Here is a 16,428-nt window from a genome sequence, read left to right on the forward strand (position 1 = left end):
CTTAATGACGACAGCTGATAGGATTACTGTGGGAGGAAGCCGGGGAAAGCCCAGGAAAAAAAACCCACAATCGCCCGCAGGTTACCGGCAGTACTTCCCGTGTACGAACGAAGACGGAGCCAGCGTGAATTGATTTGAACTCACGGCCAGGAGTATATGTGGTTTATAGTGGTTCCAATTCTTTTCCAGACTCCAAAGAGGAAATAAACACTCAAATAGATGAGTGAACACTTTTCGTAATTTTTATCATGTAATTTCCAGTTTTATGGTTTACAGTCTAAACTACACAGACTTAACATTTAATTAAACTTGTCAAAAGTCATTGTTATCACTTGAAGCCTTTAAATAATCTCTTTTATATCAGGCAGCCAACAAACTTAACATCTGGTTTGATGAATATTTACCTATGTTGAACGCAGGGTCAAGTGGAGTTTCGGCTGCTCTCGGTAAAGTCCGCATTTCTCCGTACGGTTCTCCTGCTGGTGACATTTGTCTGGAAGAGCAGTTGAGTTAGATTAGTTGAGAATAAAGGTTTCTTGTGTAACAAAACTAAAAAATACAGCACATGAATAATGCAAATTAATTACCTGCTTTTAGTACCCTCTGGTAAATCTGAAATAAAAGAAAAGAAAAGGCGTGTAATGTGCTAAAGTGTAGCTATCAAGGTGTACGGTCCCTCGCGCATGTTTGTTGATTGTGGAAAGCTATATCCCTGGCTCCTGTCTGGTTTTCTCATCTCTTTAATATAATTGCCCTTATACAAGTTAAATAATATCTAATCCACCATAACACTAAATCGGATGGACTATTTAACACTGAAGTCACTTTTTTCAATAAAGCGTAAAAGAAAAAAAATGTGCGCATAATTATTCTTTTATTTTCCGAGGTCAGGGATGAGTTTTCATGTTCATGGCGATGTACATACACAGAGTGACCACAAAACATGGATGTTTGACGTTACATGGTTGAAAAATCAAGAAGTCAAAAATACTACACTTTTGAGAATACCAACCTTTTGTTTTCGATGGCCTCCAGAATATCACGACCAACATTGTGGGGACAACAAGAGCGGCCAGACACCCTAACACCCCTCCTACAATCACCACAGTGTTTGCTTCAGTGCACTCTACAGGCATGTCTACAACGAAACACGAACGGTTTAAACTGCACGTCTCACGTGTTCGTAAAGCATTTAACTACAGCGTATAAAGCCGCCAGCTTTGACATTGTTCAGGACAAAAAGTACAGTCGTGCTTCATTTCTGCCTGTGACTTAACAATGACGGACAAACTTTCCTCTGTTGATGGCCTGTCAGTGACGTCAACCAAAATGTTGGTACTTGACTGCCGGTTAACGCCGTTGATGTCAGAGATGACGGTCACGGTATAGTTGCCTTCATCTACCTGGCGGACATCGGTCAGTGTCAGTACTGTGACTGTTCCCAGGAGAGTGACCAGCTGACCGTACATCAGCAGACTGACAGGACCCGCCGCTTCTCGGTGAGACCGTAGGGTGTCACTCTCTCCAGCTTTCTTCCATCTCACCTGGACATTGCCAGAAGACGATCGCGCGTAAAAAGACACAGATATTTTCTTGGATTCCCCCAGACCAATCATCGCCTTCTGTGAATGATTCTCAAACACGGCTGGAGCTGAATAGAAAATTTACATGTGTACTAACATTTTTTCATTTTTTCTTATAGTTTATCTTGATACAATCTTGGTAATATTGGATATTTTACAGCATATAAGAAATTGAAAGGGAGACAATTTGAAGAACAAAAACTTGCTGAGAGGAGCCACGTAGATAATCCCTGTTCGTGAAGACTTAACACCGTTTGTCGCTGAACACACGTAATCCCCCGTGTCTGTGTACGTCAGGTTGTTGGGCAGAGTGTAAGTGACAGAGATGCCGCTTGTCTGGGTTCCAAGTGTCCGTATGAGGGTCACTCCCATGCGATGCTCCCACGGACTAAAGGTAGGGACATCAGGATTGGCCTCAGCTGTACAGGTTAAGGTATGAGAGCGCTGATCACACGCCACCTTCACATCGAATGGAGCTGAAATATTGATAGTTATATAGCGACACAATCTTGTGTGGGCGGGTTAGAACATTTTATTTCCTGTTCAATGGCATTTCTGATAATTGTTTACGTAGACATCAACAATAAAAATGTCTATTTGTCGGCTACAGTGTACAAACTTACACTGTACGATAATCTCCGCTGCCACTTGTGTATTCGCCGGCAGCTGCCCTCTGTACATTCTCTATCCTGTAATCAGCTGATGTACTCTTGATCTCTGCACTCCCTGACTTTCTCCACTCAAACGTGGGTAGGAGATTCCCCTGAGCAGAGCCCCCGTAAGGTGGCTATTTTGTTCTACATTACCGTAACAGGAATGGTCGGCGCACATGTTAATGTTTTACGTGTGCCCTCTGTCAGAGATACCCGCCCCTTACTGGCTTGCTGTGATCCTGACTATTTTTAGTTCTTTTATTCTTGACAAATGCCCATTTTAGAACCGTGATACCAAAGAATAAAGTAAAGGACATATTGAAGAGGCTATATAGTGGATTTTTTGACAAAAAATCCATATCTGCTTATTAATAAACTTGTGTATGTTTGCTTAGATTAGCTCAAATTATTACCTTTCCGAAAAAATCAAACTTGTCCTTCTAATATGTATCGTGCTAAAATAATTCTAATGGTTGACAACGTTATAAATATAAGCCTCAAGTCCGACATTCCTATAACATTCGTAGTCCGAAAAGGGCATTCCAGGTCGATAATCGCAAGATCCATTTCCACAACAACGTTTAACACTAACTCCCGAAGACAAAGGTATGTAAGAAATTATACAAATAAGAAATAAAGCCGGTAACACACAAGAGAGAAGCGGTCATCAGTTTTCAATGATGCCGGGCAGACAATGAATATTCCAGGCATGAATTCCATATCAAAGTTTAAATTCGTAATCCGTGAATGAGTTCCATGTCAAATAACAGCTAAACAAGTATCTCAGTCGCGCTTTCAAGTCACTTGCTTTATAAATTTTATGAACGTTTTTACCGATTGTGAACAGTAAGACGCGCGCAGAGATGACTAACGTTTTGTAATTATATGTATAATTATATAAAAGATAAAAGATAATTATATGGGCTACTCTAAAATATCCGCCAAAATGCAAGGGTTATGAAATAGTGGATTTTTGTTGAGCAAAAATCTTAGGTATAGTTCTTTTAAAGATACGTGTACTCGATCAAAATACAGTTTAAATTCATATAGGAAAGGAGTGTTTAAAGAAACACATTCGTTATCAGTCAGGTAAGATGATTTCACCAACGCGATGGACAAAAATATCACAAAAGTCCAAATAATATTAGGATAAACCCTGGCAGTGGTCTTCTGTTCTACATGTACAGGTACTTACCTAACACCCTGACAGTAGTCTCCTGTTGTACATGTACACGTACTTACCTAACACCCTGACAGTTGTCTCCTGTTGTACATGTACACGTACCTACCTAACACCCTGAGAGTTGTCTCCTATTGTACATGTACACGTACCTACCTAACACCCTGACAGTTGTCTCCTGTTGTACATGTACACGTACCTACCTAACACCCTGACAGTTTTCTCCTGTTGTACATGTACACGTACCTACCTAACACCCTGACAGTTGTCTCCTGTTGTACATGTACACGTACCTACCTAACACCCTGACAGTTGTTTCCTGTTCTACATGTACAGGTACTTACCTAACACCCTGACAGTTGTCTCCTGTTGTACATGTCACCTTCCAGAATCTTCCTTGAGGGTGCTTCGTGGAATTTTTAATACAATTTGGATTTCCGGGAATTTTCCTGCCTCATGGCAAAACGCTATTATTGTCCCCATCCCAAAGCCCGGAAAGGATTCTACCGATCCAAATAACTATCGTCCTATTTCCTTAACCAGTTGTGTATGCAAAACTATGGAGAGGATGATTAACGATCGCTTGGTTTGGTTTTTGGAGACTAATGAGTTGATAAGCGACATTCAATGTGGATTTCGAAAGAATCGCAGTACTGTTGATCACCTTGTTCGTCTAGAATGCTTTATTAAGAACGGTATCGTTAATCGTGACCATGTCGTATCTGTCTTTTTTGACCTGGAAAAGGCATATGACACTACTTGGAAATATGGCATTATAAAAGATATACATGGATTTGGACTTAGAGGTCGGCTTCCTGACTTTATTCGTAAATTCTTAGACCATCGTCACTTCCATGTTCGGGTTGGGGCTACCCTATCTGACTACTTTGAACAAGATCAGGGGGTTCCTCAAGGCAGCATTTTATCAGTTACTCTCTTTAGCATTAAGATTAATAGCCTTGCCAGAGTTTTATCTCCTAGTATGAATGCATCCCTTTTTGTGGGCGATCTTGGTATCTCTTGTCGAGGCAAAGGTATGCACACTATTGAGAGACAGCTGCAGATTTCCCTTAACAAAATCCATGCCTGGGCACTGGAGAACGGATTTAAGTTCTCCAAGTTGAAGACTAACTGTGTACACTTTTGTCGGAAGTGCTTCCCCCATGAAGACCCCAAGGTATTTTAGATGGATCCCCCATCAAGGTTGTGCCGTAGGCAAAATTCCTCGGGGTGATCTTCGATATGCACCTTACATTTAAATCTCACATTAATTATCTTAGAGCCAGATGCCTAAAGGCGCTTGATATTTTGAAGGTTGTCTCTAGTGCTCGATGGGGAGGGGATCATGAAACCCTTCTTCAGCTCTATCGAGCACTGATTCGTTCTAAGCTAGACTATGCCTGCAGTGTTTATGGAGGGGCGTCACGCTCCAAGTTGAAGAAACTCAATACTGTACATCACCAGGCCCTACGGTTGTGCTTAGGTGCTTTCCGTACCTCTCCTGTGGAGAGTCTGTATGTTGAGGCAAACGAGCCTCCCCTGGAGCTTCGAAGAACTAAACTATCCTTACAGTATATCGCTAAGCTTAGAGCCAATCCATCCAACCCAGCCTTTGATTGTGTCTTCCATCCGGAATTTGAAGACTTATATGCTCAGAAGCCATCCATTGTTCCTCCACTGGGTGTTCGCATCCAGGAACATGTGCAAGCAGCTGGACTTGGGCTGGATACTATTACCCCCATACGCATCCAGGAAGATCCACCGTGGTTATGTCCTGAGCCTCAGGTTGATACCTCGCTCTCCTCCCTGAAGAAATCTTCCACCAACCCTTTAGTATACCAGCAGGAGTTTAGTAATATGTGTTCAAAGTATCCATTTTATCACCGCATATTCACTGACGGTTCCAAGAATGATGATGGCGTGGCTTCTGCCGCTGTCCTTGGACCCAGAACCGTTTCAACCCGGTTTCCAAATTCCTGTTCTATATTTACTGCGGAAGTCAAGGCAATTTTGTGCGCACTTCGGTCCATTCCAGAGCTAGGAGGTAGCAGATTTCTCATCTGCTCTGACTCCCTTTCCTGCCTCCAGGCAATTCGGGCTAGTTCGCCTGTACATCCAGACATTCTGTCTATCAGGGAGATGTTTAAACGACTTAATGAAGATTTTATCATTGTCTTTTTTTGGGTGCCCGGGCATATGGGTGTCCCTGGGAATACTGCTGCAGATGAAGCCGCGAAGGCGGCTTTGCATTCCGTTACTACCCAAACTGACGTTCCATATTCGGACTTGCGTTCACTTATTTGCTCCTATATCAAGCGCTTGTTTCAGGCTCAATGGGATGACCAAACAACCAACAAACTGCATGATATTCGTCAGTTTGTTGGTCCAGCGCCTTTCCTTTCACGGCATCGTCGCTCTTGCATTTTGAGGAGGTGTCGTATCGGTCACACACGTGCTACGCATGGGTATTTGTTAAAAGGAGAAGATGCTCCTCATTGCTTTGCTTGTGATCAACGGTTCACAGTCAAGCACATATTGCTTGACTGTGGCGACTTTGCTCCTGTACGAGATTCCTTTTATCACGTGAGCTCTCTTTCAGAACTTTTCAATTCCGTAGAAAGTGATACTATTTTTGACTTTCTCTCTGCCATTGGTATGGCAGGAAAGCTCTAATTTTAAACTACCGTCTGTGTTTGTTATGTGACTTCTGGTGTCCTTTTTGACTGAATAGTAAATGAATTATCCGTAGTAGATCGACTACTTGACGTTTTATTGTCGCGATAAAACTGAAATATTGTTGAAAGCGACGTTAAAACTTTCACTCACTCACTCACTCCTGCTGTACATGTACACGTACCTACCTAACACCGTGACAGTTGTCTCCTGTTATACACGTACACGTACCTACCTAACACCCTGACAGTTGTCGCCTGTTGTACACGTACACGTACCTACCTAACACCCTGACAGTTGTTTCCTGTTGTACATGTACAGGTACTTACATAACACCCTGACAGTTGTTTCCTGTTATACATGTACAGGTACTTACCTAACACCCTGACAGTTGTCTCCTGTTGTACATGTACACGTACTTACCAAACACCCTGACAGTTGTCTCCTGTTCTACATGTACACGTACCTACCTAACACCCTGACGGTTGTCTCCTGTTATACACGTACACGTACCTACCTAACACCCTGACAGTTGTCTCCTGTTATACACGTACACGTACCTACCTAACACCCTGACAGTTGTTTCCTGTTATACATGTACAGGTACTTACCTAACACCCTGACAGTTGTCTCCTGTTGTACATGTACACGTACCTACCTAACACCGTGACAGTTGTCTCCTGTTATACACGTACACGTACCTACCTAACACCCTGACAGTTGTTTCCTGTTATACACGTACACGTACCTACCTAACACCCTGACAGTTGTCTCCTGTTATACAGGTACACGTACCTACCTAACACCCTGGAAGTGATCTTCTGTTGTACATGTACACGTACCTACCTAACACCCTGACAGTTGTCTCCTGTTCTACATGTACACGTACCTACCTAACACCGTGACAGTTGTCTCCTGTTATACACGTACAGGTACCTACCTAACACCCTGACAGTTGTCTCCTGTTATACAGGTACACGTACCTACCTAACACCCTGGAAGTGATCTTCTGTTGTACATGTACACGTACCTACCTAACACCCTGACAGTTGTCTCCTGTTATACACGTACAGGTACCTACCTAACACCCTGACAGTTGTCTCCTGTTATACAGGTACACGTACCTACCTAACACCCTGGAAGTGATCTTCTGTTGTACATGTACACGTACCTACCTAACACCCTGACAGTTGTCTCCTGTTGTACATGTACACGTACCTACCTAACACCCTGACAGTTGTCTCCTGTTCTACACGTACACGTACCTACCTAACACCCTGACAGTTGTTTCCTGTTATACATGTACAGGTACTTACCCAACACCCTGACAGTTGTCTCCTGCTGACCTGCTCCAGGTCCTGTACCGTCACACCGGAACGTCCTAATGTCATCTCTCTGACGACTAAGGGAGTTGATTCTCAGGTTATTGCTGCTTCCCACAAGGCTGATCACATCCTTCCAGGGCGTGTCCTGCGGACTTGACCACCGGTTCTGATAAGGAGGACTTCAGTCGCACCAGTTCTCCACCGCAGAATCCCCTGTATACTAACTTTACAGGGCAGGACCACCGCCTCTCCCTCAACCCCTTCCACGACTCCCTGAGCACAGGTCATGTCAGCAGAACTGAAACACAGCACTGGGTAAACATACGGTTTTGTTTAGGGCAGTTAAAGCTTTAGAGTAAATGAGAGCTAACCAACGAAGTAAGGCTCATCAGAAGAATAGCATTATTAGATTGTTAAAGATAGATAAATGCATTTAAATGGTCGAATTCTGTACTTTGCTTTGTGACCCATATAACAGTCAGCTTAGTAAGTCTAACATGATGATCGTTGCAGTAACTACAATGTCTATATACAGCACAGATTCGAGGGCTGAATATTTGCTGAGACTACCCCGTTTTTCTAACCAGCAATCTAAGGGTGTGTCACCAAATCGCCAATACATGTGAGCCACCTGGACTCTATCTTACAATACCCTATGCCTATTTTAGACAGAATTACCCCAAATGGCAACAATACTGTAGCCAGTCCTTGGGTACTCTCACGTCACAAATTTCTGTACATACTCTAAACACAACATTTCATGTTGAGATAGGTCTAACAATCACCTGCCACAAATGTCAGAATAATATTTGCACGTGCGTCCGTGTAAAGAAAAAAACTTTTTGGGACGTCAGAGGACCTGTATACCACAGGAAGCCCGTTACTCATTTATCTATTTATTTATTTTTATGTTGATTGGTGTTTTACGCCGTGCTCAAGAATATTTCACTGATACGACGGAGGCCAGCATTACGGTGGGTGGAAACGAGCATGATCTGGACTTAAACTCACAGCGACCGCATTGATGAGAGACTCCTGGGTCTATACGCTGCGCCAGCTCGCTAACCGACTGAGTCACGGAGGCCCCATATTCATTCATCTAAATCACAGAGACGTGTACGTATCCCCCCTGCTCCCAGATACAGAGTTGGCCAGAACTCACCAACACAGAGACGTATCCAGTCCAAGAACCGGCCCGCCATGATCAGCTTCACCGAGAGACTACGTGCACTTCCTTGTTCACACGATGTACGTATAGGTACACATACAGTCTGCTTTACACATCGCAGGCAGGTCATGAAGTAAGGCGATCTATGCGTTAAGATATTCTTTCAAAATCACGATGCGTGTCAGTATGTACAATGTAAACAGTATAGGTATGGTAAATTTTAGGAACCCCACCGCTGTTAGGGCAGAGTATTATTCCATCACCTGGTAGAAATATGATTCATCTTAATTCTACCCCACAGGTCAGCCATAGAGGCTGTGCTAGACATTTTTTATACTTTAAATCTTGTTCTAAAGAAACACTAGAGAAATCAAGGTTTATTTCTCCATTTCTGTAACTTATTTAGCCATTTATATGATTATTGTTGATCGTCATTCCCAAGGATTTTTCACTTATGTCATGGCGGTCAGTTTTATGCGTGGTCGAAACAGGAATACCTGACGAAAACCACAAATCACGAGCAACTTATTGACAAGCTTTCTCACGTCTGACGAACAGAAATAAACGCCCTTGATCATGACGTTGGTGGAAGACAAGTGATCTTTAACACAAGATTTGCCTCGATATGGCTAAAATATTGCCGGTGCGACCCAAATCATTTATTACGACACATTGTTGGTAAGATAAAACAGCATTGTGTACAGACATTTTCGATGCTTTCATTTTTATTTCAGGCTATTATAGAATAGGTTTAAGTTAAGTAGAATTCTTATGTATACATATATGTTGAACAATTTTTTTTTAAAGACAGAAAAATAAACTCAGCTAAGAATAAAGTAAGAACTGAATAATGTATGTGTTCTATTCACCTCTGGTTCTAAACTATTATGTGACGAACAAAATCAACCCGGCACGGGCCTGAAAGCAAAGTACGAGTTCTTCATGTTATCCATTCATAATACCAATAGTGCTTCCATCTACTTGTCCGTGACCACAAACCTTCGTACTCTGGCAGGGAAGTGCAATTTTTCAGCTTACGATCTTTACAGGCCAGTTATATCTTCACGATGCTTACGATGTTGAGCAATAAACAGTTTCATGCATAATTCACTTGTTAACATTTAAACAAACAATATCAGACCAAATGAATGTATAATGGCACGCGTGACAATCTTTCTAGAAGGGTTGTTTTCGTAATACATTTCAAATACAGGTTAGAAAGTCGTAAAAATAGCAGCAAACAATTTAATGCGCATTTCACATGTCATCATGCGAGTAAACAGTTTTATAAAAAAGCAACCTATCACTGAAACTTTGAACTTAAGTATGCAGTTCACGAAGGTATCTCACAAACCCATGTGAGATGAATATCAGAAGTTTATGTACCACATATATACATGTTTATGTGCCACATACAATCGCCTATGTAAACATATCCAGATGACATATGTAAATATATTCAGATGACAAAACTTTGTATAAGGAATACACATGCCATAACAAACAGAATATAAAATATCTATTAACCTATTGTAATATGTGGTACAAGTATGTGCGGTACAAGTGTATCTGGCACAAGCATGTGAGGAACAAGTATATGTGAAACAGATATATGTGGTACAAGTGTTGCTTTTGTAGCACGTCTCCTACCGCAGAATTCTGTCAGAAGAATATTTTCATCAAGATCAAACTCACGAAATTTTCGTTCAAAATGGTGAAACGACTCGCACCGTCAACATAATCTGTAACTCCTTATGGTGAAGACATTTATCTTTCGCTGAAGCATGATGAACTGTATTATAAATGGTCCAAAAATATGTAAGCCCAAAACATATTGAAAACAGCGACAATTTTTGTCGAGAATGGAGAATACATGGCCTGAGACTCGACATTGCTTTGCAGCTTTCTATGGTGAAACAACACATCAAGTTGATAAAGGAACTGTAATAAAATGCTTTACACATACACATTACGTATATCTAAAAAAAAATGAATATTGGTAAGCATAAAAGTGATGGTTTTTAAATGACTTGTGAAGAGTACGAACTACACTGGACGTTCTGGTAGTCTGCCCAGTCATCACTCTGTCTCGTTCTTGCATTAGACTCAGCACCTTCCGTGTTCTCGTACGTGTTGTCACCAGAACTACGGGGTGACGTCATGGGCTAATAATGGACGTCACATGATCCTGGGTTTCTGGCGATGTTGTGAGCGAGCGACTCGTAATTGTAATCTGTATTTAAACCCATATATACATGTTAATATACAGACGCCATTTGTTCATAATTACATTATTTGAAGCAAGTAAGAAATACACATAATGCAGAACAGTTGTAATCCTTCCACACCTTGCAACACTCCAGTAACTAATTGAATCAATCCCGTGTTCAGAGTTATAACACACTATCCTTTAACTTGTTTAAGATATGTTAGGAAGTTGAGTAACGTCGGGCTTTTATATGGATAGTTAAAGATTATTCAGGAAACAAACTCAATATTACTGGAACAGTTAAAGTACTTAATGAATCCAGCATAGTTGTTTGCAATTCTATTATATAGATTCCACATTTGAAATGGACAGGCAAATAACCATGGCAGTTTTAGCATTTCATACAACTGATCAAAAGCCCCTTTAACCAAGTGAAGCCTTTTGCCAGCCTGTTGAAATGCTGACTAGCCAATAAAACTTAACAACTGATTTGATTGAGATTTACCGATGTGGACTACAGGGTGAAGTGAGGTGTCGTCCTACGGATTCGCGCTGGTGTCATTTAAAACATGTTACCAGCTTTATTGATAATGTATTTACTTTTTCGTACATATTACTATGGGAACTGGTGTTTCAGGCTGTTCTGGAAATGAGTCTTGACGTATTTAACTACCACAAAGACGTCTGTTTTGACACTAGGGTTCTGAAGATTTAAAATTACTATCTTTACATCTTGTTTTAACGGAACAATAATGCACAAACCTTTCTTTCCCGATGACTTGTCAATGACGTCAACATAAAATCTGGCACTTGACATCTGGTTTACTCCGTTGATGTCAGAGGTGACGGTCACGGTATAGTTGCCCTCATCCGCCTGGCGGACATCAGTCAGTTTCAGTATGGTGACTGTCCCCAGTAGACTGATCAGCTGTCCATACACCACCAGACTGACCACAATGGCCTCTTTCCGGTGAGACTGTAGGGTGTCACTTTTTCCGGCTTTCTCCCACATCACCCGGACAGTGCCGGAGGACGATCGTGCGTAAAAAGACACGGATATTGTCACGGATCTCTCCAAGCCAACCGTCACTCTCCCTGAATAATTCTTAAACACGGCTGGAGCTAAAAAGAAAAACAAAGAAAAACAAGTTTCAAACGTGAAGACTAAGCATTAATAGTTCAACATTTTTGTTTGTTTTGTTTATATTGGCTTTTATCGCAAAGGAACCTTAACAGCATTTCAGTCTACATGAGTGTTTACAACTGTTCAACGAACTGTCAAAATGACGACTGAAACCACTGTCTACAGTACCATCTGTAACGCTCAAGCAGGGGATCTGTGAACTCTTTTTTTCTTAAAAGTAAAAGCAGTCCTATTTTACCATGTGAATGGTGAAAAACGTTAGACAACCTAGTTGAAACTGATATACCTATCACTAGGCTCCCCTATCCAGTAGCAAATATAGACACCTTTCATCTAGAAACTTTTCCGGTTTACAAAGTGTGCAGACTCTCAATTTTCTCTTTCATTCGTCAATTGTAAATGACTTTTTATGACACCTCATACAGACGCCCATGTTATAGTGAATGGGATCAAAACTTAGGTGCCCAACATGTTTGACTTGTCACATCTTACAGTCCGACTATTTCTACCTTCAATAATAATAGAGTTCGAACTCGAAACTCAACTGATTTATCTCAAAATCACAAGCGATGACAAGTTCTGTGGTCCGTTTTTGTTTGTACAACGTCGTGTCTTTAGTTTGTGTGACGTCATCATGTTAGTTTGTATGATGTTTTCCGTGTGACGACCCTTGCAAATGCAGTATTGCCGTTCTTTCTCTGGACCAAAGGTTTCAAATATGATCCTCATTGACCAATAATGTCAACGAGTTGCCGGTGTGACAGAAATGAAGACAGAGTCAAGATAAACACACTCTGAGCATGCAAGACTTCCATTAAACGGGGTTATCTCATAAAATCATACTAAACTTACTTAGAGGAGCTATATAGAGCTGCCCTGTGTGAAGACTTAACGCCGTTTGTCGCTGAACACACGTAATCTCCCGTGTCTGTGTACGTCAGTGTCTCAGGCAGAGCGTAAGTGACAGAAATCTCGTTTGTCTGTGTCCTCAGTCTCCGTATGAGGGTCCCTCCCAGGCGATGTTCCCACGGACTGAAAGTGTGGACATTAGGAATACCCTCGGCTGTACAGGTTAATGTGTGAGTGCGTTGGTCATACTCCACCTTCACATCGGATCGAGCTGAAATATTGACAGCTTTAAGGATAAGGGATAAGGGATTGCCATGAGCGGAGCATGGTAAGGTGGCTGTTTCGCTCTGAATTATCTTAACTGGACTGGCAGTATTCGGCGAATCCAAGTCTACAAAACAAAATAAAATCTCACAAAAACACATTTAACGGAACTCTACACAGCGTAACAGAACAGCTGGTCTGGTTTTCATCAAATTACAAGAATGTAACACAGCATAAAAATATCAACAGGGCACATGCCTGTTTGGCAAGTCAAAAAAAAAACAAAAAATAAAACATAACGTATCTGCCATGTATATCTTGTACCTTCGGGAGGACCAGGGGCATCAGCTCGAAAACTTAACTCTAACCACAAATATACACCACATCAGATATTTCGCTTGGAGTACATAAGAATTTGTGAAATAATGTGAATACAAAGACAAAATCATTGATACATGTAAAGGGTAGGTTCAAACAGACAATACCAGACAACCAATAAGTGATCCATCCAACAGATATACACCTTTGTAACACGTATACCACAAGGACACTTAAGGAAAAGGTTCGAGGGCTATCCGCCATCTTGAAAAAGTCTGTTTCACTTTCGAACTGTGAGTTCGTCAAGACTATTACTGCGCGAACATAAGTAAAAAACTAAGGTTTTTGAAGTAACATTACGCCTAATACAAACAATGTTAGTTCACGATAACTAATCATTTATGTCTAATTGTTCATGGAAACTTTAACAATCAAATCTTCCCAACACTTACATTGTACGTACTTTTCAGCCACGCAGATGGCCTACTGGCTAGAATAACTGCGAAGCTCAACGATCACGTGAATGTTGCATAGCGATTGACCAATCGAAATGAGTTTGGAAAAGATACACCCTCGCAACTAGCTAATCTGTCTAAATTTTTTCGAGCTTTTTCAGAATTATATCCAAATGTTCATCACACAGCAAATGTAATTTAGACCCCATTCCACACAATTTCGTGAAAAACTTTGTATAAGTTTGTTGTCCTTCACGCGGTTGGGGAGATCTACTATTGGGTAGGGACACAAGGAGTCAAGGTGAAATGGCATTTCCGCCGTCTGATAACTTACACATTACCGGTATACCGCTATTCTGCGGCTATTTCCAAATTTTTCACGACTACCTAAGAGCTCCATACCCAGAAGGTTAAAAAAAATACAGTAAGTTAATATGTGACCATAACACACCCTCTATTTCCTTAAGCGCACTGACAAGGCGTACTAGGGTCAAACTACTTCCGGCAATTTGTTCACATGTTTTCGTTCCTCTGTAATTGGCCTCTGGTGATTCTCACCAATATACCCATGGATATAAATTGATGGTTGCTGTATATGTATTTTACATCGGTATTGTAGACATACTTTACGAAGAGATTCACTGGTCTTAAGCTTGCCAGCACTTTCAGATGTAAATTTAAAGGAAGTTCCAAGTCTTGACATGGTGATCCTTCTCCGAGAACGAGCACAAATTTTCTGGAGTCCCCAGGAACGGAGTTAACCTCTTTCGAAGTTCAGTGCGCCATCGATTACCTCTACCCAGGTCTTCAAGCTCCCCTTAAGTTTTACTGTGTTTTAATAGACTGATCTTGTCTAGGAAACCCTTGGAGCCGATTCCCTACAAATTAAATAACTCCGGTTCACTATTGCGTCTGACAGTCCGTACCCTCTAACCACGGTCCTATTGTTCTCCGTCAACGAGTAATCTATGGACACTATTGTTGTAGCCACACAAAATGTATAGAGTACAAACATAGACTAGTAGTCACTGACCAACCCCCAGGCCAGAAAGCCAGCTGACATCCACCCTGGTCCACTTGCTACGGTCAACGTGCAACCTATGGACAACTGTGGGAACAGCCATAACAAACGTAAACTACAACAAAAACACTGTTGCCCATGACCATCCGCATACCACAAAGCCAGTTGTTGTCCACCCAGGCTCTTCAGCCACGGTTCTACTGGTCTCCGTCAGCGTTCAACGTATGGACAAGTGTAGGAACAGCCATACCAAACGTAGACTGCAATTTAGGCCCGAACCCATCAACTACGTTCTAACCATTCTTCAGCAGCATGGTCGTCACAAACACGACCACCAGGTGGAAAAACAACAACGCTTGTTAATACTGCTTTAGGACAGCGTGTACTGACAAAGAGAAATATAAAGAAACAAAGGGTGAATTTATGTTTAAGGTTCTTCAAACCCTCAGATGGACAAGACCAAACAAGGTAGACTATACATCAGTGTCCCGGATGACAGGGTGTCATCTAAGATCATGGGCTGTACACGAATACATAAAATGTGAAAAAACTACATGCAATGGTTACAGTTGAAAAAAAGATACTTCTGAAGTGTCACTGTTAAGATGAATGGATCAGTCAAAGAATCAATATCGGCAGAAATCGATACACCACATCAAAATCAGCAACCCATTTGTCACTTCATGAAGTCACGGTGATGAGGCAGGATGTGTCAGAAAATACAAAAAAACTCTCTCGACATTTGGGTCTATAAATCTTCTATACACATGCATTCTCTTCACCAAAAGTTTGCACAAGATGATTCTAACCAAAACATGAACATTTTTTTATAATTGCTGATTAAATAGTCCTGCGCGAGGAAACCAGTGGCGAGGCTAAGCCTAAGCAAGCCTACGTGCTTTTCACACGCTCCAAAGGTCAAGCATGTCTACTGATGGCAGTGGTGTAAAGCGAGCGAAGAAAGTGTAGTGAGTATGACAATGGCTACGTGCAAGCGGCCAAAGACCCTCACGTAGTGATCGGATTACAACTTGTTGAGTCGTGTCGTTATTTGGCATAGACGAGCGGTTAGGGTTTGACGCCACACTCGGGTTCACTTGACCTGGACATTAAACTACCGTCTATGCCTAGCTTCATTCTGTCTACGCTAAAGAGTCCACAGATGTCTCAGTAGAGTATACAGTAGAGAGCAGATGTTCAATTGTACATAGTAAAATCAATATAGCGTTGCTCAGAAAAGCGTACTGAGAATTGTTTGGCGATCGTTAAGAAGGGCTTTTAGCAGAGGGGAAGGTGAAACTCATACATAAACATTACTGAGTTATCCATGGGCTGTATGAAAACTGTAGGCTGACAGCCTAAGAGTACGTTTTAGCCAACTTAAGTGCTTGATAGTTCAGATATACAACTCATATTTCTATGCTCAAATTATTATAGTGAAAAATATACATATTGCTATACTCAGATATTTATACTGAGACATGTACCTGTTGCTATACTCAGATATTTATACTGAGACATGTACCTGTTGCTATACTCAGATTATTATACTGAGACCTTACTGTGTTTCTGTACTTAAATTGTTA

General features: G+C 41.4%; 1 protein-coding gene across 1 annotated transcript; it reads right to left on the minus strand.

Moving 5' to 3' along the window:
* Positions 1–538: 538 nt before the first annotated feature.
* On the minus strand, positions 539–2,062 carry LOC135464195 (uncharacterized). The gene is made up of 3 exons (XM_064741699.1): positions 1,292–2,062; positions 1,013–1,138; positions 539–612 (listed from the first exon to the last, which is right to left on the minus strand). Exons 1-3 carry the CDS (start codon positions 1,614–1,616, stop codon positions 584–586), a joined length of 480 nt encoding a protein of 159 aa, XP_064597769.1. The 5' UTR covers positions 1,617–2,062; the 3' UTR covers positions 539–583.
* Between the last annotated feature and the right edge of the window lie 14,366 nt (positions 2,063–16,428).

Source organism: Liolophura sinensis, chromosome 3 (genome assembly GCF_032854445.1).
Source record: "Liolophura sinensis isolate JHLJ2023 chromosome 3, CUHK_Ljap_v2, whole genome shotgun sequence".
Classification (NCBI taxonomy): domain Eukaryota; kingdom Metazoa; phylum Mollusca; class Polyplacophora; order Chitonida; family Chitonidae; genus Liolophura; species Liolophura sinensis.